This window comes from Hippopotamus amphibius, chromosome X (assembly GCF_030028045.1).
Source record: "Hippopotamus amphibius kiboko isolate mHipAmp2 chromosome X, mHipAmp2.hap2, whole genome shotgun sequence".
Lineage (NCBI taxonomy): Eukaryota > Metazoa > Chordata > Mammalia > Artiodactyla > Hippopotamidae > Hippopotamus > Hippopotamus amphibius.
This window is the reverse complement of record NC_080203.1, coordinates 32910425-32936649: the sequence shown is the minus strand read 5'-3', so window position 1 is coordinate 32936649 and position 26225 is coordinate 32910425. Positions and strand designations below refer to the sequence as shown.

The following is a 26225-nucleotide window of genomic DNA, read 5'->3' as shown; positions in this document are numbered from 1 at the left end:
GGTGTCTTCAGCTTTGTTATTCAACTCTTTGAAAGCAAATTTAATAAGTTACAAATCAGCCCAGTTTTTTATAGAAAGACTTGATTCGAATGCAGCCTACTTTTCCACAGTGGCAGATCATCTCCACTTGTCCAGCTTTTGCAGTGTACATCAGTTATAATGCTTTATTTGATTGATATTTTAGGTCAGGTTTCCTTATTCTTATCTCCGTTTTAATGAGGAATCTTAGGCTCAGAGAGGTTAATAAGTTAGCCTAGGAGACACAGCTTTTTTAAGTGTGGGATTTGAAACCAGTTCTTCAGACTGCTACTCCAGTATTTTTTCTAATACATCATAGCTGCCCCATACTGAGTGTGTGCTCTGTGTGTGTGTGTGTGTGTGTGTGTGTGTGTACACAGGGTAATCTCCTGCAAGAGATGCTGGAGTAAAATGCTTCAGGACCAACTTGCTAAATTGAACTGATGCATATATTTAAAACTAGCAACCCAAACTTTTCAGTTCTCTTCGCTAGAAATTCCCACTTTCTCTTTCAAGAATGTGTATTTTGTTTTATCAGATAGGAATGTTGTAAGATCATAGCATGTTACAGCTGAAAGGGACATCTAGCTAAACTCCTTCATGTAAAATGTTGTGAAAGCCAAAGCCTGGAGAAAGGAAAGTGACTTGTCCAAGGTGCCACAGCAAACTAATGGCAAAGTTAGGGCTAGAACCCAGATCAGTTTCACAGTCTAGAGTTCTTTTCTGCTATGGTGCTGTCTTTTGATAAAGCAGGAAAGGGAGGAGGAAGTTTGGTATAGTAGAAAAAAGCCCTGGACTGTGAGTCATTTCATTTCCTCATCTTTAATTTGAGGAGAGTTTAACAGACTTGATGGTATTTGGTACATGATTCAAGACCCGTAGATTTGAAATTAAATATTTACTGGGTAGATTACGTATGAAATGGATGTTCCTGCTAATTTGTGTGGATTATACATACACATACTAAAGGCTGGCACTGGGAAGATGTTATAAAAATAAATGTGACGTTTTGAGCATTCTTTATTTTTGTATTGGCAACCAAAATATTTTTAAGACCTTGGAAGGAAGGATAGAATGGTAACATTTTTAGAGTAGGAAGGGACAGGAGATCATTTAGCCCAGCCCTTCCATTTAGCTGAAAGAGAAACGTAGGCTCAGAGAAGGGAAATGACACATTGCTGGAGAGTGGCAAACTCAGAACTAGAACCCAAGTCTCCTGATTCCTCATTTATACCATGATGCCTTGTCTGCAGAAGGAGGGAAAGTGTTGCCAGGTATCCCTGCTGTAGGTTTCTGGCACTTACCCTGGTAGTGGGACTCCTAAGATGGTCAGCTGCTATCTACCATGATTCTGTTTCTTTCATGCCTTGCTGTCAGAGAACATGGACTGTTCTAGGATCCTGACTTTTGTCCACTAATTTTCTCTGAGTCGGGATGAAAAACGGTGACAGGGTAGCTGATCTAGAGCAGGGATGGTTATTTGTTTTGTTTTGTTTTGTTTGTTTAGTTAGTGTCAATCACGATCTATTATTTTAGATTGGAGTAATGACAAAATCTTGATTTTTAAGTCATGATAACTTAGATCAAACTGTCCCAAAGAATTGTTTGGTCTAAAAAATAAAAAGTTGCATAGCTACCTTTGTTGAAAACTCAGCTTCTCACTTAGGCATCAGAAATATTTCTCTCTGAATTTGAAAATTGATACAGGTTTCAATTAAAATTTTTGTGTGATATGGGTTTCTTAAGGAAAGAGTCCTTGAATATGACTGTTCATGGGTTGGCATTTAAGCATGGGTTATATTTAATCATGGATTGTATTTGATTGCTATTGGCTTTGTGGATTGATAGAAATATATTTACATTTGCTATTTTATCACACCCGAGTAACATCATATAGAAGTGGGGGGGAACCTTCTGCATATTTAATTAGTAAATTCAAGCTCTAAATTTCATGGCCTCAAACTGTCAATTTGGTGACTCATAGAGGTAGGACAGTCTGAAGCAGTACTGCAATTTGGAGGCTCAGTTTGAATCTGTACAAACTCCTGTAAACTGAAAACTTTATTCTATTCTTGTGACAACCTACTTCGTAAAATAGGGTAGATAAAATTTGATCTTTAAAATTGTTAAAAACCTAGATAGTTTTAGGATGTTGACTGTTCGGTGGTGATCCTACAGAATAAAAAATAATTTCTAATTGTTGGTATTTGAGACTTGTGTAACCTTTACATTACATGACAATCCATGTGCTCTCTTTGTTTCATTGTTTTGATTTTGACAAAGTAGGGTGAATTTGCCAGGCAAGCACCTTGAAGAGGCTGTTCATTTCCTTCTCACACTCTGCCTACAATTCTGGTCATTACTTCCTGGGATATGTAGGTGGAGGAAATAAGTGGTGGTGGGGGTGGTGGTGATGATGGACTAGATGGTGAAGGTAGCCCCAGCAGCTAGGATAGAGAGACCAGGTTCTAAGGCGGCTTCTGGGGCATGTGTAACTGAGATCAGACAAATCACACTATTTAGTATTGTCCTAAACACACACCTACACAGTGAATTAACCCTTTCTGTAAGAGATTAATAGCCTATAAGAATTACCTCAAACAAAATTTAAAGTAATAAAAATTGTAGGTACTTTATGATGCCCTACTGGTATTTAACTTGAATTGATAATTAACCTACATTTCTGTTTTCTACTCAGAGCGAAGCTAATTTCTACAAACTTTCACAAGGTTTGTTCCACCCTGGCTGTCAGATACTATTCTGCTAACAAGCTAAACCTTTAATTGGGTGCTTTCCTTACTCTTTGGAGCGGAACCTTATCTACTTTCTTATTTCAAACTGAGCAGTCTTTGTGTTAGTCTGTCATCCCGTGATTCAAAATTGTGGAAAAAGTGCATAAGACATAATGTGGGCCTTGTACCTGATGGCAACCCCAATGTTTTTTCCCAGTCAGTATACAAATTTATCTTAGTTACTATAGCAACTAGCCTATCAGTTATTCTTCTAGCTCTTTTGCCTTCTCAGATACTAGGATTACCATATAATCAGGTTCTGCTAAAGCCCTTCAGGTCTTAGCATTTTATTACCAGCTGCAGCTGTCTGGCAGTTTACAGCTTGGCATTCCATTAGCGTCAATTGGTTTTAAGTCCACAAAACCTTTTTGTCTCCAAACATTTTATTTTATTTTTTTTTTAAGAACTTTTATTGAGATACAGTTAACATACAGTAAACTGCATATATTTAGAGTGTACAATTTGGTATCCCAATCTCCCAATTCATTCCCCCCTACAAACATTTTAAACATACAGAATTTAACAAGAACACGTTTAGGCAACATTTGCCTCATACTAATTTTCTCAATTCCATTGTTAGTCATTGCCTTGAAGATTGAAGTCATTACATCGCTGGCATCCAATGGCCATCCATTTGTCATATCAGCTAGAATAAATTTCAAGATGAAGAGTGACCATTTAAGAAATATATGCAAATGTGATTTTAGACTCTGTATCATCACATACTCGCCGAAGTGACTTAAAAGTACCTTGATTCATCAGCAGCTACCAAATAAATAATCTGGCCTCTAACAAAAACGATTTCTGTAGGTTATAGAAAGAATGTTTGGACTTTTGCTTCTAATTTGAGAAAACAGTTTAGAAATTTAATAGGAAAGGTTATCTTTCTTTTACAGCCTTTGAATAAACGGAAAACGAAAGGTAAAGACTGAATAGTTGTGTGGGTCTTTGTTATGTCGTATTTTTTTTCCTCTCTTAAAAACCTCAGAATTCAAATAACTAAAATAGTTTTAAGTTATAAATATGTTTGTTTTGCTAAAAATAAGGGTGTTGAAGAAATATTTAAGGTATCTAAACTGGTAGTTTATATATTAGTGTTTGTGTTACTGTTTGGTTTTGGTGCTCATGCTTGTTACTATTGTATGGTGTAGTAATAACTTCTAAATATGAGTAATTAATCTTGGTTTAACTGAAGTGGTTAATCTTTTAATGATTTAGCCAATATTGGTATCATAAGATATGACATAACAGTAATTGTTACTGCATTGTTACAGCTACTGCATTGGGCAGCACTGATCTAGAATGTTCTGTTACCACAGAACATTCTCTTGGTGGCCGCTGATGCCTCCGGGCTGGGGGGTGGGGCTGGAGAGATGCAGAGTGGGCTGTGTTGGCTATCTTAGTCTAAGAGGCAGGCAAGAACATATTGGAACTGCTCTCTGCATTTTATGCCATGTTTTCCCAGGAACTCAGTCCGTTCTGTTTTACCAAACCGGGAGCTGGAGCACATAGTTCGGGCAAGGATAGTTCTTATGTATTTGTAAATTGATTTATAGAAGTCTTAAAAGACATGAAAAATGAAACCACGTTTGGTTAAGCATTTAAAATAACTAAATAAATATCAAAGAATTTCTCTTAAGATATTGTGTGTACTTTTCAAAAAGTGTTTATCTGAGTTAGAATATTATGTAGTAAGCTTGTAAGTTTGTGAGATGATTAAATTAAAATTTCCTGGCTTGAATTTTTATTTAAATCATATTTGATTGGTTTCATTTTAAGATTAGTTTATCCTATTCAAAACTCTAGTTATCAAATTCTGATGATGCCCCAAGGAGAACTTTATTTTAATTGCATAAATAGGCTTAAAGGCAAAAAAGGTTTTACTTTATCCACAGGCCCCTAATCCTTAAAAATTTTTAAAAAGAAGGGGGAAGGAGAGGATAAAATGTTTTTTTTTTTTAAAGGGCCAAGAATGAAGCATAAAATTTTGGAAACTACTGACAGAAAACTTTAACAATGTTTACCAGTTGGCAGCCTGTACAAAGCAAGCCATACCTGTATAAAACCTACTTGACCACTACTAATTGTAATAGACTATTCCAGTACAAACTCTTTGAACCATGGGCATTCTTATGAACCACAGGTCAAGCTCTCTAGAGAACCAATAAATAGGATGTAGACTTGTATTCAAAGCCACGTTCTCAGAAGCAGGCATCCTGGTTACTAAGTAGGATCAAGAGAAGAGGTAGGAGTGTTCTTTCTGGCATTGCTCTTGAACTGGAAAGACTAGCCATGGATGAACTTAATATCCATAGTCCTCTTTTAAATTTGTTCCTGAAAGTCTTTATTTAAATTGGGAGACTGAGGAAATTATCTTTCTAGTTATTAGTAGTACTATTAACAATCTGTGTGGTTTTAAAAAAAAAAATCACTTTTAAAATATGCTTAACTACCCAAATGGCAGGTGGTTTGAACATTTCCTCCCAGCCCCAATTCCACCCCATTCGCTCCCAGCTTCCTTCCTAGCTTACCCCAAGGACATTAGTACAGAGATTCCCCAGCGTAATAACTTATTGTTCCTTACAACTGAGAAGGAACAGTGATGGATGAAATATTATGAATGGGTGGGTCTTTCGGAAGGAATAAGGGAAAGATTGGTTAAATTGGATATAGCAGATGTATTGGTAAGTGGGATTGTTAGTGTCACAGGTGGGGTAGGTCATTCGATTAGCGGAAGATAGGTAAGTGGAATGAATAGGTAGCTTGATAAAACTAGTACCTTTGTGAGTGAAAGTGAGTGGGTTTGTCAGTATTTTGCAATTGGTATTTTATCTTTATTGGATTGGCTTTAGAGATTAAGGCTAATGACTGAGATCAGTCTTTTTTCCTTTAAGTGAACTTTACTATCCCTATTTTATCCCAGGTCATAGCTCCTGGTTGTTGACTTTTAACCTTTGCCTTATTTCCCAATGTAGAGAGATGTCTGCAGTTGATGTGTAGCAGCTACAAAAGGTTTAGGTGGCGATAGGGATGCTCTATGCTGTTCCACCTCTCTTCACAATTTCTTCTACTTTTGAACTTCCTGGTTCTCTCGAATCTTCACTTCGCCACCCCCCCCCCCATCCCTATACAGTTCCTATAAGAGCGAAGGGAAGAAATGGAGGGGGCTGAGGCAAGGACAGTGGTTTGGATTTATGGGACCTTTGTAACTTGGGGACATCTTGTACTCGGTGAATATTAAGTGTTAACAGTGAAGCCTTGGGAGGTGTTGCCAGTTATCCTGCAATCATCAATTCCTTGTTACTACTTTCTTTTCTCCAGGAATGAATGTATTCCCAATAAGAAAGAAATACTATAGTCCTGCGTGTTGCTAAACATGCAAAGAACTGTAATGCCATGCTGTCAATTAGTATTGGGCATTCATTTTCAAAGTACTTTTATTTACATTATCTCTTCTGATTATCCTGCAGTTCTGTAAGATAGGACAATTTTTGTGAGATAGGTAGGACAGTTATTATGCTAATTTTGCAAATTAAAAAACAGCTCAGGTTGAATAGGGGTCAGCCAGGAAAAGTGGAATTTCACTAATTGTGGTAATTAGATGATGGTTTTGAATGCAGATGTAAAATATTAGGTTCCTCCCACTTTTCTAAACTATAAACATTTTTGTATTTTGAATGTGAATTATTAGAATGATGAGGCTGACTCTTCTGCCATTTGGGTATGTACAATTCACTGTTGAAAACAACAAAAAGTATTTTTATTCTTTTCTTTTTAAGCTTTGACAGAATTGATTATGGTACGGTAGCTAGGTCAGAAAATGACCTTGCTACTGAAAGATCTGGAATCCCAGACACTGCTAACTGCATTTCAAAGGGTATGTTCTTTGTTCCTAAGGGAAAACCCCTCAAGATGTGAGACACTGCTGATTTGGGCTTCTGTGCCTCATCAGAAAGTCTTGATACCAGATTTTGGGGTTTTTTTTTTTCTGTAATTGTTTTGTAAATTGTTGTCAGTTTAGTTAGGCCACTTTTTGTGTGTGTGTGTGTGTGTGTGTGTGTGGTATAACTGATTCATATTTTTGGCTATAAGCCACTAATTGGAAACACAATGTTTCTTTCTTTTTTTCCCCTTCCCCTTCAAAGGTGTTTTCTAACAGTCACAATGAATGCATGTGGTAGTTTTTAATATTTTCCAGCTAATCAAACCTCCTGGCTATCAAATTAATGGGAAAAATGCATTCCTAGTAGCTAATAAGAAAAATTACATTCTCAGTAATTACTGTTTAAGATGTAAATAAGGACGAATACTCTTTTTAATAATAAACTTGGCCTACCGATTGTTTTTTTTTATTTTTTTAAGAACTTTTGAGATATGATTGACATACAATAAACTGCATATACTTAAAGTGTACAATTTGATTTTTTTTCTTATTAGTAATGTATGTTTGGCGATCCCAATCTCCCAATTCATCCCACCCCAAACACCCCCCCCCCCGACTTTCCCCACTTGGTGTCCATATATTTGTTCTCTACATCTGTCTCTATTTCTGCCTTGCAAACCAGTTGATTTGTACCATTTTTCTAGATTCCGCATATATGTGTTAGTATACAATATTTGTTTTTCTCTCTCTGACTCACTTCACTCTGTATGACAGTCTCTAGGTCCATCCATGTCTCTACAAATGTCCCAATTTCATTCCTTTTTATGGCTGTACAGATTGTTTTATGTAGGTAAGCATTCTAGGTAATTTGAGAGTTTTCTAGAACATTTGTCAAGTTTTTAGCACATCTTTCATTAAAGAATGCAGAAGTAGAAATTCAGATACATAAAGCATTGAAGTCGAATTTATAAACTAAAGTGCTTAATTACTGAAATACGTCCAGTTTTCTATTATTCATGATATTGAGGGAGAACATGAATAATTAAATGTTACCAGTTACATCAAACCTCAGTTCAGTCATTAGTTTAGAACTTCCTTTCCCATCAAACCTTTTATCAGAGATAACAGTAATTTTTTTTGTGGTAATTTAAAAAACAAAATAAATGGTTTAGTTTGAGTTTTTGTTCCCCTGCCCATCTTTGGTGATAAGTAGTGAACTCAGGAGAAAAGCAAAGAATCGCAAAGTCTGAATAATCAGTTCATTGATAACAGAATTTATTTATTTAAATTTTTTTTAAAGGGGGGGTTGTAACAGGTTTTTTAGCGCTCTAATTTTAATGTGGGGTTACCTTAGAAGTTATTGACATTTACTTTTTAAGATTAGTACACCACTGGATGTTTCAGATAACTTACAAAATCATATTAGCACCTTAACTTGATAAAGTTTCTGTAAAGTGGCCTCTAGCCCAATATCTTGTTTATTTTTTAAAAAGTAAGTTACAAAGTGATTTAGCATGATTGTATTAGCATTGACTTTTCCAGACCGTCATAAATTTAGTTATCTGTTTCTGTTGTGATTTTATTAGAAATTATTTTAAATCTTTAATAGATGTGACTTTTACCCAACCCACTTTGACAAATTGGGACATTGTGATAGAGCTGCCCTACTCTGGAGTTATTGTTTGAATGTGGGTATTTATTGAATAGTTGTAAACATGCAGAGTAGAATGTTTTTAGTTTAAAATTCTTGAGTAGGCCCAGGGAACTGATATATTTTTCTGTTATTTTGTCAATAAATAGATTATCAAGCTGTTCTTTCAGGAATATGGCATAAAACTACATGAATTACGTAAATCAGTTTTGAAAAATCAACTTGTTTTAGACAAGATATAGTTGCTTAAGATCTACTTTGTAATTACTTTATATATGGCTAGAATTATATTTCATTATGAAGTTTCCTTTGATTTCATTATAGATCACTTAAAAATATTGCCACAAAACCTACTTTCAGAAAACATAGAGCCATTGTGCCAGATTTTCTTACCATCTATTTCTATTAATATCAATGATAAAAAGTCATTAGGTATTTTAGACATATTTTGCTTCTTGGCTTTCATAGTATTTAAAACTTAAAATGGTCTTTCAAAGGATAGTAAAAGTAGTAATTCACATCTTGGGGATTCAGTTAATTCCCTGTTAGGTAACTGTCATAACTATATTCTCCATTTTTTGTTAATCTTGTTAATAAACCAGTATTGCCTTGTATCAAGGGAAACCCTCTTCTATGGGGGGGTTTTATGCTTAGCATATAATCTGGTAAAACCTGCCATAAGAATGTAACTAGTTAATAAATACATTCATTAATGATATATATGCATCAATATATACATTTTAATCCCAATGAATAATACTACATACCAAATTTTTAAAAATCTATACACTTAGAGCAAGGTTTAAAAAATAAAACAAAACAGGATTTATTCTCTAAATTTGAACTGTTCTTAATTTTTGTTCAACCTGAGGTTTGGTTTTGTTTTTGATTTTTGTTCTGTTTTTGCTGTTTTCCTGCCTGGCCTAAGCTGGGGAAGAAATCCTCATGTCAGTGTTTTGTGAGCACCAGAACCTTTCTGATTACTAGTTTAGACTTAGCACTTTTGTGTTGGTCTTAGTTTGCCCTCAGATCTTCCTATTTCAGCTTGCTGGGCTTTAGAAATCAAAACCTTTAATTACCTGCTTATTTTAATGACTAGCTAAGGCCTTATCTATGCTCATCTCCTGTTCACCTCAAGGAGCTTAGAATCCCAGACCTTTGTACAGGCAAGCTATTCTTTGCTCTGCTTGATTCAGTTGGTTAATGTACTGCTTAAGCTCATCTTTCTTTTATAGTTTCCTGATGGCAAAGGCAAAAAGAGGTGGATGAAAACAAAATCAAGCTATAGGGCAATTCTCTGTTAAGCCCTTGGTAGTCACCTTCTTATAAGAAAAATGTTTGCCAAGCCACCAGCTTTATTCCAGCTGACTCACTCTATACTCCCTCCTTCCATGTCATTACTCTTTTTTACCTCCTTAGGAGTCTGTCAGGAATTTTGCAACCTGACAAGAGGCTTCTTCAGAGCCAACCACCTTTTTTTTTCTCAGAACCTAAAATAAAAAGTGAGCTCTCTTACTGATAGAAAAAGAAAAGAAGACCTTGTTAGTCAATTTTTCTGTGTTGCCCAACTGTTTTGGTATATTCTTTTCATGTAGTATAATGAGAAGTCTGGAAATGGGAATGTTAAATGTGAGATCACTCATATTTTGTATAGTGGGTCTTTGAGCTGCTAGTTGTTTAGTTGGCAAATGTAGGTTTAGTCAGCACATTCCTTCTGCCCTGTTCTCAGAAGGCTTACAGGTTGTGTTTGTTTGTTTGTTTTTCAGATAATCCTCAGGTAAGAGAAACACCAAACCCAAAAGGCAGAAGGATCTGTCTATAGCTAAAGGGTGAGAAACTAGAGGTAGGATGGCTTATGGGATCTGGCTCTTTGAAACTACAGAAATTCAGTGTTCTTTTTTTAAAGTAGACTTAAGCCCTGATCACCCTAAATCTATAGTTCATGAGTGATGAAGATGGAAAAGGTGATCCAGTGATTGCCTGGAGAGAAACCACTCACTGAAGCTCTGAAACACCAAGTTAGACTCCTACGATAGTCAGCCATGTCTGATTTCAAATTGTGGGTTTTGCAGTAAGATAAGCAAGGGAATGCAATAGGCTTCTACTTGGAGAAGCTAATCTGTGTGGCTTTTTTTTTTAATTTTATTTATTTATTGGCTGTGTTGGGTCTTCATTGCTGCACACGGGCTTTCTCTAGTTGCGGCGAGTGGGGGCTACTCTTCATTGTGGTGCGTGGGCTCCTCATTGTGGTGGCTTTTCTCGTTGTGGAGCATGGGCTGTAGGTGTGCGGGCCTCAGCAGTTGTGGCACATGGGCTCAGTGGTTGTGGCTCACGGGCTCTAGCAGGCTCAGTAGTTGTGGCACACAGGCTTAGTTGCTCCGCAGCATGTGGGATCTTCCTGGAGCAGGGATTGAACCCACGTCCCCTGAATTGGCAGGCAGATTCTTAACCACCTAGGAAGTCCCTCTGTGTGGGTTCTTAATACACACTTGTATTGACTGCCATTCAAATCTAGGAGCTATTAGTGCTTCAGATTGTGGGAGGATTTTGAGACAATTGAAAAGCAAGTTCTACCTTATGTTGTAAGAAGGCTCATCAGGTTTTTTTGATTGAAAGAGAAATAATGTATCTGAAATATTTCTAATATCCCTTTTCTAAAGTGAAGTCTCCTAAAATAACTTTGTAAATACAGTAACCAAATCCCTTTTTAATGACAACATAATTTTAATTGATATTTACCCAGAAGGTTGGCTATTGATCTTTATTTGACCTATATAGATTAACTTCATTTTTAACACAAGGACAGTTTTAAATCATATAAATATCTTTATAAATAATGGTTATAAGTCAATTTACATATCTGGAGATTTATCAGTTTGTTACAGTAGCCATCTTGTTTTTGTTTTTTTGAGGGGTTCAATGTAAGCCAAAATAATGAAGCTATGAATACACTTTCCTACTCTTCACTGAGTCTTTTTGAAAAATGTATATAATAGCATATATACAGTATTTGGATTTGGGCATATCCACTGAATGCATTGTCTGGAAAAGCTTCGACTAAATTCACACATGTGCAGTTTTTTTTACCCAGTCAGTGAATGCTGTTAATACTTAGATTAATATTTATACAATGACATTGGCCATACAGTTCCTCCCACTTTGTCCCTTTATCACACACGAACAAGTCATAGAATTAATTGTCCACCTAATTAATTTAGGGGTAGGGCAGAGCTGTAAGATAAAATACAGGACTCCCAGTTAAATCCCAATTTCAGATAAACATACTAAAAATATATTTGTTGTTTATCTGAAATTGGGATTTAACTGAGCAGCATATATTTGTCATTGCTGAATCTGGCAACCCTAGGTAGGGGAGAAGCAAGAGGAGACTAGTAGGTATGTGCACAGTTGTGAGACTTAAATACAACTGAGTACATAGTGACAAGTCATCTTTACTCTGACAGGAGTACCAGGATTTTTGAGTGCAATGTTAATTTTAAGAGTCCAACTCTTTTGCTTTGTAAGTGCATTCCTGAAAACAAAGCTCAGAAATGGCAGAACTTAACAATATATTGTTTAGAGATACGTGGCATTTTAAAAATAAAAAAGTAACAATAAGTTAAATCTGGACTAGTGGTTCCCTCTAAGGCAAAGGCAACAGAATAGGGCACACAGTAGTTGCCCTGGTCTTGATGCTGTTCTCATCTCAGGTGACCTGGTGAGTCACAGTTCATGTTATTTGTTGTGTTTCATAATTACATGTGTATGCTATATTATACTCTTCTACATATCAAATAGAGAATAACAGTTTAAAAGTTAAATTAAAACATAGGCTTCAGTAAGAAAATTAGCCTATTTGCAAAGTTTCACTGCTTGTACTTTCCAAAATAAATCCAAAATGTAAACAAGCATTCATTTCTCTCTTATCTTCTCTGGGTTAGCTATCCTTAGTTCTTTATATCATTCTACTCAGTTTCTGGAACATTCACCAGATTGGTTTCTCTCTTTTGGATATGTTCTGTTTTATCAGTGTTTCTTTTAAAACGTGGTATCCCAGTGATACACGATATTCTAAAGTGTGCTCTTATCAGTGGGAAGTAGAGTAGAATTTACCATTCCCCTTGCCCTGGACATAATCTGTTAATTCAGCCTAAGATCACACTAGCTCTTTCAGCAATCATATCACAGCCTTTACTCTGTCTGAGCAGTCAACAAAAACACCTAAATGTTTTCACATAATTTGTTGCTAAGTCATATCTCCCCAATCATGCGTTTTACATTTATCCCTATTACCTTACATTCTGTTAAGATTTGGCCCATTGTTCTAACCTGTTGAAATATTTTTGGGTACTGTCAGCCAGTATATTCCCTCTCTCTCCAACTTTGTGCCATCTGTAAATTTGGTAGATATGCCATCAGTTTCCTCATTCAAGACGTTTGATCATCAAGTGGGATAGAACATCAAGTAGGATAGAACACAATAAAAATTATTTAATATTTCCTTATGGTGTTTCATTGATCCATTGATCAGCACACCTTGAATAATGTTCAACCAGTTACAAACCCACCTAAGTGTATTCTAACCTACATCTCTGTTGTCTAAAAAGATACCATGAGAGAATTATAAAATTTAGTGCTTAAATCTAGATTTGTGTGCGTGTGTGTACAGTATTTCCTTTATATTCTAGGCCACTAACCCTATCAAAAAAGGAAATTAGGTTAATCTTGCATGTTCGGCTTTGTGAGTGCTTGCTGACTCTTAAATGAGTATCTTTCCCCCACACCTAGGACTCTTAAACCACTTCACAATCTGTTTATAGTTTGTAGCATCTACCTGCTTTCCAGTGTTGACTACCAGAGTTTTCCTTAACATCCTCTTCCATCCTCTCTGATTCTTCAGAGGTTTTAGAGATTGAACTCTCTAAGTTCTCAGAGTATTCTGGGATATAATTTGGGACAGGAGAACTGAACTCTACATTTAGAGTAGCTAGGTACTTTTATCTCCTTGAATGCTTTGGGATTCAATTTCCTCATCCTATAATTTGTTTTTCCCTTTCTGGTTTGACTATCAGTAATCTTGATTGGAAAAAAAAAGAATTGATGCAGCCTTTTACATTATATTATTTACCCACCTATAAGCACACTGCAGTTTCTTTTTGTTCTTCTTGTTCTGAATATAAATTAAAATAACGAAAAACTCTGTCTCTGGTATTTTTTTTAAATCCTCGCACATTCTGAGCACCAGTCTTTCTGATACTGTTCTTATAGGTTTTTGTACTTTTCCTTGGATGTGTGCCCATTCCATCCCTCCCATCTCCTTTGCATGTTCTTCTTTAAAATACTTCTTTTGACATGTCACCATGGAGATGCAATCAACAAAATTCAGGCAGTGAGAAATTCTACAGGGTGAACAACCTAATGTTTTTGTTTATTTGCCTAAGACTTTTTTTTTTTAAGAGCAGTTTTAGGCTCACAGCAAAATTGAGAGGAAGGTACAGAGATTTCCCATATACTCCCTCCCCACACACATGTATAGCCTCTCCCATTATCAACATCCCCCACCAGAGTGGTACGTGTTACAATTGATGAGCCTACATTGACACATCCAGAATCACCCAAAGTCCATAGTTTACCTCAGGGTTCACTTTTGGTGTTGTATATTCTGTGGTTTTCGACAGTGGCATAATGGCGTGTATCCATCATTTTAGTCTCATACACAATAGCTTCGCTGCCCTAAAAAATCCTCTTCAGAACGAACAGCATAGTTCCTCAATACATGAACTGCAAGAAATAAAAAAAGAAAAGAAAATCTATTGATTGAAAGAGACATATCAACTGATTATAGCACATGGACCTTATTTGGATATTGATTGAAATGGACCAACTGTAAAAAAAAAATTGAGACAATCTGGGACATCTGAATGTTGACTTTGTATAATAAGGAATTGTTAAATTTGGTAATAGTGTTGTGGTTAGGTTTTAGATATGTACTGAGATTTTTATGGGTAAAAATGAAATAATTTCTGAGATTTGCTTCAAAATAATCTGGCAGGGGAGTGGAGGGAGGGATATTGATATTGATCACTATTGACCATGGTCAACATGTTGTACATGTGGGTTCATAACATTCTCCCAATTTTGTACGTTTGAAATAGCCATAATTAAAAGTTGGCAAAACTCCCCCAAAATATTTTTTGTGGTCACATACATTGTTACTGGCAGATTCAGAACTAAAACTCAGGTCTCGTGATTCCACCTCATATTCTTTCACTAGGCAGCTAAACTTATAGCCCTTCTGCTTCGAGTGCCCTTTCAGTCTTTGGGGACCCCCCCAGGCCTTCCCTGGGGAATTTGTAGTGGCACTCCTAGATAATTAAGCCCTTAATAAATGGCCAGTTTCATTTGACTGGCTGCTTACCCATGTGAAAGCAAGAAGGGATATTAGACTTATTAGGGTAAATTGACAGGCTGTGTGTGTTGTTAGAATCCTTTGTTGTTAGCATAAGCTCTAGGAGAGCAGGGACCACGTCTGCCTTGTTCACTACTTTACACTCAGTGCCTAGCACTGTGCGGATACGAGGTAAGAAGTAGGTAAATGTTGAATGAATGGATTAATTTAACCGTCTTTGGCCTCATTTTCCTCACATGTAAAATGAGATAGTTGGTCTAAATGATTTTTACTTCCTTCAAACAGGAAAAAAAATATATTCTTCCCCTCTTACTGATTTTTTAAAAATCCTTTTAGGACTTTGAGAAGAATTAACTGTAAATTTCTTTTTAACACTAGGTAACACTAATGGGTAGTATACTCACTTCTAACACCTGTAACAGAAAACCCACAGTTGTTACATTGCATCGAAATCTCTGAAAAATAGCCTACTGCTATGCATCTTCTGTTGGATTGATTTTGTTTCTATTAAGTAAATGAACACTGTTCTCAACATTACTAAATTAGAGAGTCAAGTTTAGCAAGTTCCAAAACCAAGCGAAGAGGGTTATTAATAAAATGTTGCACTGTTTGCACATTTTTACCTTTCACTGAACTTGTATTGAATGCAGTATTATTATGTCAGAGTTTATAAAGGATTTGACATTTTGCTTCCTACGGAAACTTAGCAACTTTCGAGTTAGTTGTAATTATTGCCATCAGATCCAAATCCCAGTGATTAGCACCTACCTTTGGAAGTAATAACCTTATTATTCTAATGAAATTTTACCTCAGGTGTCTGAAAGTTATCACTGGATCAGGTCAGAGTTTATAAAAGCAAAAATAATTCCTATACTGCCCTGCAAATGACCAGAGCAATGTTTTGATGCCATGTAACATTTTAAAAATAATGAATGTTGTTTAGATACTAAAATGCATTGGTACTGAACACAAATAAATACCCTAGCTGCAAAAGAACTCCTATAATTAAAATGCTAAATGGATAAGGACCGGAGAAAGCATCTGTCACACATTATTTTATGTTCAAACATGAGGTTCATTAGTATAAACTCAACATAGTGAGTGCATGAAAATACTTTCCTACAGAAAAAAAGATATAATGAATTAAAATATTCTGTGTTATAAGTTGCTGAAATACTAACCTTAAAATTGCTTTTATATTTAAAACCTGAGTGCAAGTCACACTAAAAATAAGCTTTTGATCTGTAAGCCATGTGGTTTTCTTTTGTTTGCTTGTTTATTTTTTAGTAGAATACCAATGCTTGTTTAACTTAGACTTTATTTTGGAGCTGTTTCAGAAATTGTTTTTCATGTTTAAGTTTAATAGTATCATTGATAGACATTGTCTTCAATTTCAGAAACTATATTGCAAAATCAAAGATTTACTGTATTTGTAATTAGTATGAATATGTTGGAAGGTTTTTTTTTTTATGCTGTTAGGTGATGAAGGAAGTTTCGCCCATTAAAGTTATACTTTTGTTCAGCTTTGTAAGAAGCACATTTCTTATTTCGGTGAAGCTTTGTTAATCATATATTTAAATGTGTCAAAAATATTTGATTTAAAAATATCCTATAATAAAAACTTTTGAAATGAAAGTTGAACTTTTGAAGTTCTCATTTTGGTTTGTAAAGGTTTTGTTTAAAGTGGGGTAAGCTACCAGTACTTAAATATATACCTACCTGTAACTTCAGTTTTCTTAAAGATTTCTCACTTGTGTGGGGTGTAATAAAAGTTATTTTATGTACTTTTTATGGGAAAATTTGGACTTTTTGTGGGAAAAATTACTGACCTTAACCTTTAAACAGGAGGAATCTAATACTTAGTATCTATAGAAAATTTTGAAAGAATATTTTTCTACGAAACTAGATGTATCAGAGTATTACCAGACATTTCTGTATGTGTGTGCTGGATTATGTCCATGTTTCCTATACTATATCTCAAATTTAAGGGAAGTCAGAGGGTATAAAATTTAGATCATTAATCATGGTATAAAAATTACATCTTCACTCCCAAACGAATGAAGGGTCTAAAACTTTCCTAAAATTACAGACACTCTGAAAACCCTTGCTTAAAGCTCTTGCAGCTAGTTGGTTGGGAAAGCCAAGAGTAGAACTTAATTTCTTGACTTAGTTCCCTGTTTCTCCTGTCCCCAAACTTGAACGTGAATAGTTATTTTCTTTAGGCACATAATCACTCTGAAATAGTATAATGTTATCATCTCTACTTTGAAGTTAGAGACTGAGTTACGGAGAAGAGTTGAGTGGTTGTCTGGGGAGACCCTCAGAATCTCTGTGGATTCTTCCTTTACCATACAATTCCATTTTTAAAAACCTGATTTCCCAGTTCAATGCAGAGTAGAAGCAAAAATTAGAAGGGGAGGGGTGGGAAAGCTTTTAAAGGTAGGCACATGGCCAACTGTAAGCAGTGACCAGTTTAATTGAGGAGGGAGATGCAAAACTATAAAACACAGACATTCCAAGCATAGTGGCCTAGGGTCCTGCAGTGTGAAGGCAAATAAATCCCATGTACCTTAGGGTCCTTGGAGGGCATTTCTGTATTTAAGTATAGTGTAGTATATGAGCATGATAAGTACTCTGAGTCAATAAGAAAGGGAAAATTGTATATCTTTTGCTTAAGAAGGTATTTTCAAGGGAAGATTACTGAAACGGCAAGGCTTAGAGTATAATGTACTTATTTACAAGCTCCTTTTGAAATTTGAAATTCAAAAGTAATTAAAACACGTTCAGAAGTTTGGCACTCAAAGAAAAGCTTCATCTCTGGCAGTTTTGTATATGGAACATTTCATTATTTTATTTCCTAGCAGTACCAAATCAATTAGCCGTTAATTGTAGTTGTTAAAGGCAGATCAGGATTCACGCCTTTGACTTAATTAGTTTAGTCCAACCCAAGAAGCAGCGCTAATTACCTTTACTTTGGTGTTCATTCATAGCGCCGCTTAGAATATTCTCATAACCGTCATCTTTTAAGACCTTACACAGAAAAGAGGCAATATTGCAATGTAGTTGAGAGAGTGGACCCTTGAGTCAGACTGCCTAGGGTCAAATTCTGGCCCAGTTATTTACTAGCAGTGCAATTTAAATTACCTCATCTGACCCAAGCCTCAGTTTTTTTGTTGTGTAAAGTAAGGAAGGTAATATAACTACCTCATTAGAAAGTTGTGAGGACTAAAGAAGCTAAAGCAAGTCTTAGCACAGTTTTTGGCACATGCTTAATAAATTATGGCCATTGTGTGAGTATTATTACAAGGCCCCTATTTAAGAACATTTCCTGTGGGAATACTAAATAATGATTTACTGTTTCTCATGGTGAAATAAATTGTTGTTTTCTCATTTTGGTACATGATACAAATCATTTTAGCCAACTTTGCAAATTATAAGTACACTTTCACTTTTTAAGGTGCTAATGTTCTATAAATGGATGAAAAAAGGTATCACAAAAAATTCTTATCTTACAGACTACGCTGTTAAAGACAATTTCAGGCTTAATCAGACTGGAAGAAGTTATGAAATGTTTTACTACCTACCAAGACCTTAAAACTTTGTAACATTTAAATTATGTTTCTAACATGAGTGGCTTTTGTTATTAGTTTTTTGTTTAATGACAGCACAAAATGCAAGCAGGATCCCATTTTAATCACCAGCTCAGTATAATCTGGTGTCTTTCATGTTCCCTATTGTTAAATAGGCTGGAGCTTTACAGGCTGTACAGTATCTTTTCTGTATCCAGAAACTGGTCTCAGGCCTCCCACTACTGACAGATTGCCAAAGTCCCTTGGAGAAACTTGGTGACACTTATTATTTGTGAGTTTCAATGGAGCAATTCAAAGCTGCTGAGGAAACTGCAACTTATTGTGTATGCCCCATGTGCTCTCTCAATCCTTATAGTAGTCCTATGAAGTATAGATAGGAGGAGATCAAGGCTTGGAGAAATTAAATGAATTGATCCAGATCACACAAAGGGTAAATGGCAGAAACAATGTTCAAGCAAGGTCTATCTGCACATGTTCTTTTCACTGCATTCCCTTGGTGGCTTCAAAAGGAAGTAATAAATTACTCTTTATAGTTTGTAGGCAGCTATATGTAAAGCCCTACCTGAACCAATCTGGACTATTTCCATGTGTGTCAACAATTAGTCTATAACTTAGATCCTGTGAATAATCAGCTCCTTATGAAACCAGTTACATACAAGAGATAAACGGGGTGCCCTATTCAGTTTTTTTGACAGCTAAAAAACCTGATCATATTTCTTAAAGTGAGAGTCATGGGGAAGACAGACTTTCTTTTTCTTTCCTTCTCTACCTCATATGGGGCTTCAGTTTTTTGAAAAAAAAAAATCTTATTTCCTCTTCTCTCTACACCTTTATGGCAGATGGTTTTTTTTCTTGATTGGCATTCAGAATATGTGCCACGTGGAAATTTGAGCCTCTTCAAGATTTTTTGGTTTTGTTTTGTTTTTAATTTCTGTTATTGTTTTGATTGTACTTGTATTATTTTACCATCCTTTGTGTGGAATCTTTATTATTTTTTTTAAAAATTGAAATAGCCTTGGTCCTAATCACCTTTGGATAAACAGGATTTTGTTACAGAGCAGTATATGTTTGCCAGGGAAACCAAGTAATTGGGGATATAAACATTTTCATTCCTGGAAATTGTCCTTTATTAACAATGAAATTACATCGTCAGGCACAGCAATTAAGTGGGCAGGCACTATTTTATACAGTTACCTTCTTTGTTTTTTAAACAAGCTTTAAAAAAATGCTTAAACTAGGACTGTCTCTTAATCACCTTCCTGTCTCTAGTCTCTGGTACAGAGTAGGTGTTCCGTAAATGTTTGGTGAATAAAAGGGTTGATTTTCTGTTGAGTGGCAAAAGTAAATATTTTATCATGCTGTTTTATTAGAGGTCAAAGGTTACTCAGTTTGGCACATGAAGAACATGGTAGTAGGACTCGATGCTTCTCTTGGTTCTGCCCCTAACTAAATATGTGACTTTAGGGAAAGTCAGTCTCTCAGCACCTCAGTTTCTTTATCTGTAGAAAGAGGCTCTATGACTAGATGATCTTGAAGGCGCCTTTTAACACAAATGTTATATCATCTGTGATCACTGCATTTAAAAAATTTAGGAATGGCATATTAATATTAATCATTTAAATGCTTCTTACTGTATAACCCTGAAATATAATAAGCAGCTATAAGGTTATGTCTCTCCTTTATGCTTTGAAGCAGATATCAAATTGTTCCTAGTTGAAGAAGAATGTGGAGGGGAGGTGAAAATAATTGGTGAAAAGTTACTTTTTAAAATTATTATATCTAGAGTAGTTTGTATTTATAGAGTTTTGCTCCAGTAAAAAAAAAAGAAAAAAAAACGAGCTGTGAACAAAAATAGGTTCTCTCTTTAAAAGTAACGTAAATGTCTAATGTATCTGAAACTTTTTATCCATACTATAAATCAAAGAAGCACAAATTAAGACAGCAACGAAATATACTTTTGCCTATCAAATTTGTAAACATTTAAAAATAGCACTCACTTTTGGCAAAGGTATTAGGAAACAGGGACTCAGAGCAATGGGAGTGTAAATTGGTACAACTGTTCTGGAGGGCAATTTGAGGGTTTCTCAAAATGCTGAAAAGTGTGTATGCTTTTGACCTACAATTCCACTTCGAGAGAAATTTATTTTAAAGAAATTTATCATGGAAGGGTACAAAATTTTATTCACATCAATGCTAATTATAGTGTTATATGTCTAGGAAGACAAAAGATACAAACTCAGATCTCTTGGTGTTAAGACTATGGTCACTTTAATTTTCTTCTTTACTTTTTTATGTTTCCTACATCTTCTGTAAATGTTTTTTAAAATATGGGCTTGTCTTTAATGAGTGTGTAGAAGTATTTCCCTTATCTCCACTCTTCAACACCTTGCTTTTATTTCTGAACAGGTCTCCAGGAAAGGTTGGGATTTCAACATTAAAGGTAAGTTGTGCTTTCTGAAAGTGAAAAGTATGTTTCTACAAATTGTATACACTTTTCATTCATTTTTCTCTTTTATGTAATTCTTTATTTTCTGCTTTTGCTTTCTATTACTTATTTTTTGCTAAGTAATATTATCATTGTATCTTACTCTAGGTGTGATTAGGTATTCCAAAAATACCTAATTAAATATTGTACTGTAAGGAAGGAACTATAAGTATTTTTTAGATTTCTACTAATTTTTATTTCATTTATAATTTTTAGAATAAAAACACTATAATATACTTGTATTTGTGTGTATGTTTTTAATTGAAAAAGTAATACTTATATGACAAAAATGTGGAGTAACCAAAACACTTGTGTACTTCTTATGGGCACATGAATTGGTATCATAATTATAAATAAAAATCAATCCTAGGGCTTCCTAGGTGGCGCAGTGGTTAAGAATCCGCCTGCCAATGCAGGGGACATAGGTTCGATCCCTGCTCCAGGAAGATCCCACATGCCATGGAGCAACTAAGCCCGTGCGTGACAAAAAAAAAAAAAAAAAAAATCAATCCTAGCCTTATAGTCAGGCAAAGAAGTTTGATATTGAGATGTTATGCAATGAGAACCATTTTAAATACAAGAATATCACCAAACAGAACTATTTACGTCAAATAGAATATATTCTGTATTGTGTGTGTTTGTATATGGTTGTGTTTTTGTGTATGTCTGTACATATATATGTATAATCTCAAACATGCTGTATTTTTTTTTCAGTTTCAGTATCCCTACCTTCTATTTATACACATTGGATACTGATCTCTTTGATAAATTGTGATAAATCATATGGAATATTTTACAGCAGTGGCTATGAATGAATTAGTTCTACACAATAAGATGGATGAATTTCAGCATCGTAGTGTTGAGTGGAAGGGGAAAGGTCACAGGAAAATAGATGCAGTAAGATTCCATTTATATTAAGTCCAAAAGCATGCAAAACTAGAGAATATGTTGTTTAGAGATACAAGCATAGTAAAACTATAAAGAACAGCAAGGTAATGATAAACACAAAATTTAGGATATCAGTCATCTCCGAGGGGGAAAGACTATAATGGAAATGGAGAATGATATACAAGAGATTTGAAAGCTAATAGTAATACTGTTCTTTTTCTTAAACTGAGTACTTAAGAAAGGTTATATCGTAGTTCTTTATTCCTTATATTTTATAAAAATCCTTTTAACTATTTAATAAAATGATTTAAAAAAATAACTCATGGACATGGTTAAAATTCCCTCAGTGCAAAAAGAAGATGGTTGAAAATGTAGCTTCCCTCCCATTCCTCACCTTCCACCTTCCAGACCTCCTATCCAGAGACTATTTGCAGTTTGTGCTTGTAGATTTTAAAAGCCACTTAGATCTTAAGATATTTTTAGGTTTATAACAAATAGGTTTGGGGAATTTATTTTATCTCAGTAATTATAGATTGTCCTTAACTTGAATAAAATTAGATAGAAAATGTACATATTTAGTAAATAAATATGAAGTTGGATATTGTTCTTTTTTACTTTTTATTTTGAAATAATTATAGAGTCACAGAAAGCTGCAAAAATAGTACAGAGAAGTCCTGTTATCCTTCACCCACTTTCCCCAGTGGTTGTGTCTTAATTATAGTACAATATCAAAACCAAGAATTTGACAGTGGTACAGTGTGAGTGTATAGTTCTTTGTCAGTTTATTACATGGGTATATTTGTATAACCACCACCACAATCAAGATGTTTTATCACCACAGATCTTCCTTTATAAAGTCACACCCACCACCTCCCCCACATCATCCCTAACCCCAGGCAGCCACTAATCTGTTTTCCATCTCTATAATTTTGTCACTTGAGAATGTCCTATAAATGAAATCTTACAGTGTGTGACCTTTTGAGATTGGCTCAAATGATTGAGATCCATCCAAGTTGTTGCGTGTATCAGTGGTTTATTCCTTTTTGTTGTTAAGTAGTATTCTATGATGTGGATGTACATGGGTTATTGAGAGCTTATTATAACAGCATATCTATTGATATCTTAAGCAATCCAAAGAAAAGTTTGATATAGTCCTGATTTTTGATGACTTTACAACCTCACAGAAGAGATGTATATAAGAAGGGGTGATATATGAGGTATTGATGTTTGTAGACTAGAATAGACCTTAAGTACTACAAGGAGTTTGGAGGAGAAAGGGGAAGATAGAGCAATCATGAGAGCACTGTTACCTGGAATAGGAGAGAAAAATTTTCGGGAGGATGTAGAACTTGTGTTAGGCTTTGAACATTGGGAGAGATTTGCATAGGTGGATAAAGAAAAATTGGGAAAGCACTGTATGTTAAGTAATAGTATGAACTAATTAATAAGCAAAGGCAGAGAATTTGCTGGGAGCATTGAAAGACTGGTGTGACCAATGTAAACATTTCATTGGTGGAATGTTGGAAAAGTAAATTGGGGCCCGATTTCCATGAGCCTTGAATGTCAGGTTAAGAAATCTGGGCTTTAAAATTTTGAAGCAAGGTATTTAAAGTCAATTTTTATATGTCTTACAAGATTTTTTGCTGGGGAATTAACAAAAGATAAGTGGTAGAAGGGTGGAAGAAAGTTCGGGGGAAAGAGACTAAGTACAGAGAGAGTTATTAAGAGGTTAGAATGTCAAGACATGAGACTGACAGAGGGATGGTGTTGATAGGAGTGGATGGATGCATATGAAAACTATTTTGAGTTGTTTCCTGTTGTTTTTTTCCTCTCCTCAGCAAAAAAGAGTGGCGGTCACATCTCTCAAACATTTTTAAAATTTCACCTTAGTCACAGTTAATAGCTTCCCCTTCCTCATTACTAAAAACCAGTAGTGACCTGAATTTTTTAGCAACTAACATTTTTAGCTTAACATTCTTTAGTAGATAATAATGAAGATTTCTTTGAGTGTAGATAACTTTTGTACAAATGATTTGTGAAACTAGATCTTTTGTGGGATGTGCTTATTAAAATTAAAAAGCTCAAATCTTATAACTGCATACTATGAGGAGGGTACAAATGGCTCTCTAATATCCAATACAGATGGAGGGAAACAGTGATGTGAATTGCTAGAAATTGAATGCTCTACCATACCTTTTGAGGAAGCATGTTTCTGAGGTTGTGATAGTTAGGAGTTAGAGAAATGGCCTGATGGTGGGAAGCTGGGATTTAGTAGGTACTGTGCTATAGTAATGGGGCAGCACATCTCCAGGAGAAAATAATAATTGAGGACTGTCTCAGGTCCAGCTGAGTTGGTGTCGTTTGTCTGTAGGCAGATGATTGTCTTCCGTTGTTTTGTCCTCAAAGCCTGATCGAGGTGCTAGGGGAAGGACCTGGACCTTAAACCTCACTAAGGAGAGAATCGTAGATGACTGTATATACTAAATCAGATTTTACTAAGAAACCTTCCAGTTAAGCTCTCTAGAGATCAGATCCTCTGGTAGGTGCCATATCACTCCCTAAAACTAGGACTTAACAGCAGTTTACCTTATAGGAGTTGATATCTTTCAGAAGTTCAAAGTCTAAGAGAGTTTTGTTAAAGCCAGATAATACAGAAGCCTAATCACTGCTTGGCAGTTTTGGTCTATGATCTTTGTAAGTATTTAATTAAAACAAATTAAATTGAGGTACAGGAATTATTAGTATGTATTTCTCTTAGGTTAACTTAGGGAAGATATCCATGGAATTAAGGTTGTACAGTGCTTCTGATTTCCCTACTAATGAACAGTTATTAGAGGGTAAGTGGGTAAATATAGTTAATTTGTAGGACAGTTGAAGGTGTTTCTCTAATATGCATTACCTGTTCTTAATGATCATCAGCTTTCAAGAATTCTCTCTCTTCTTGTCAAGATGTCTGTTTTAAAGTGGTCAGGGAAGGCTTTTCTGATGTAATAACGCTTGAGCTGTGACCCTAAGGATGGTAAGGAACCATCCAGTTGACCAAAGTATAATCGTGGAGTTGTGTTGGGAGAGGGAGTTGAGAAATATAGATGTCAAAGATGTAGGCAGGAGCCATATCATGTTAGGTACTTATGGGCTGTGGTAGAGTTTAGATATTATCTAACATTACAAATTCCATAAAACAACTTTTCTCTAGAAGAATCTATATAAGAATTGGTAGTATTTCCCAAATGCTGGGAGGAATTCAGTGAAACCACTTTTCAGCTTGAAGATATTGGAAGTCCTACAGAAATTTCTCTAGCACATTAAGTCTTTAGCATTATAATCATCTCTGGAGTAGAGAAATTATTGGAGCCTATCCTGATGCTTGTATAATTGCTACCTTAATATGTCCATACATCCTTATGTATCTTATATCTTAGGTCACTTATCTGTCAAAAATGGTTATAGTGACTTTCTGACAAGCTCTGTGATGTACACCAAGAGTTATGAAAAGTTTTTTTCTCAGTATCAGTAGTAGCATTCAAATTGCTGTACTTCTATAAATGTAAAGAAAACTTAAGATGGAAAAAAATATTGTGTACGATTTGCAAATATATGATTGTCTTATTTTACCCGAATTTTTTTTCCAGCAGAAATGTAGCATCCATTCTACCTTCTCTAACCTCCCAAATATATATATATATGTACGTATGTGTATATGAATGTATACGTAGATATATATGTATTTTTGGTGGGTTTAATTTTTTTCACCTGTTACTGTTTTGGGGACTTCATTTAATACCGGTTAAATCTTGATTCCTTTTATCTAAAGCATATAGAGTTTTTAAGAAAACGATTCTCTGAATATGGTCTTCCTCATCATATACTTTTGTGTTTATTCATATTTATGGAGCAGTACTTTGGGGAAAATAACAATTGTGATTCAACCCTTTGCTTAAACCCTTAATCTTTTTAAGCTGCAAAGGTACTTAGTAGTTCTTATCTTCCTGTACAGTGTTTTAATGTTAAAAAGTTGGGAACATTTAAAGGAAAATATCCTATTACAATAGAAAAATAGAAAATTGCAGATTGGTAACCTTCTTATGCAAATTAAATTGTCCCAATTGGCATAAAATCCCTGGGCATCTATCAGTATACAAACATCTAAGGCCTTTATGGGCCTTTGATTTATTAATACTATAATTCCTAATTTGTACCCATTTTAAACAGTTTTAAAGAAAAGATGTCATCATTTTGTCTCTGTTTCTATTCTTTTTAAAATAGGAAACAGAGAACTCTGCAAACAAAGTTGGAAATGAGTCCCCTGTACAAGAATTGAAACAAGATGTGTCTAAAAAGGTTGGTAAGATAAAATGTCAAAATTAGTTTAGCAGATGTCATATTGATATGATATATTTAAAGTGGAACATTTTTTACATTCTTTTAGTATAGTGCCCTGTACGTGGTGGTTGTTCAGTAAATGTTCCTTGAATCTGTTGAATTTGTGATTGAAGGCACATTAGGCTT

The 26225-nt window shown here is 35.0% G+C and overlaps 1 protein-coding gene across 1 annotated transcript in view; it reads left to right on the top strand.

Moving 5' to 3' along the window:
- Positions 1–26225, top strand: part of WDR44 (WD repeat domain 44) — a 74428-nt gene that overhangs the window by 2890 nt on the left and 45313 nt on the right. Inside the window, exons 2-3 of the mRNA XM_057718215.1 lie at positions 20750–20783; positions 25983–26057. Coding sequence (XP_057574198.1) covers positions 20750–20783; positions 25983–26057 — 109 coding nt within the window. The remainder of the gene's footprint in view (positions 1–20749; positions 20784–25982; positions 26058–26225) is intronic.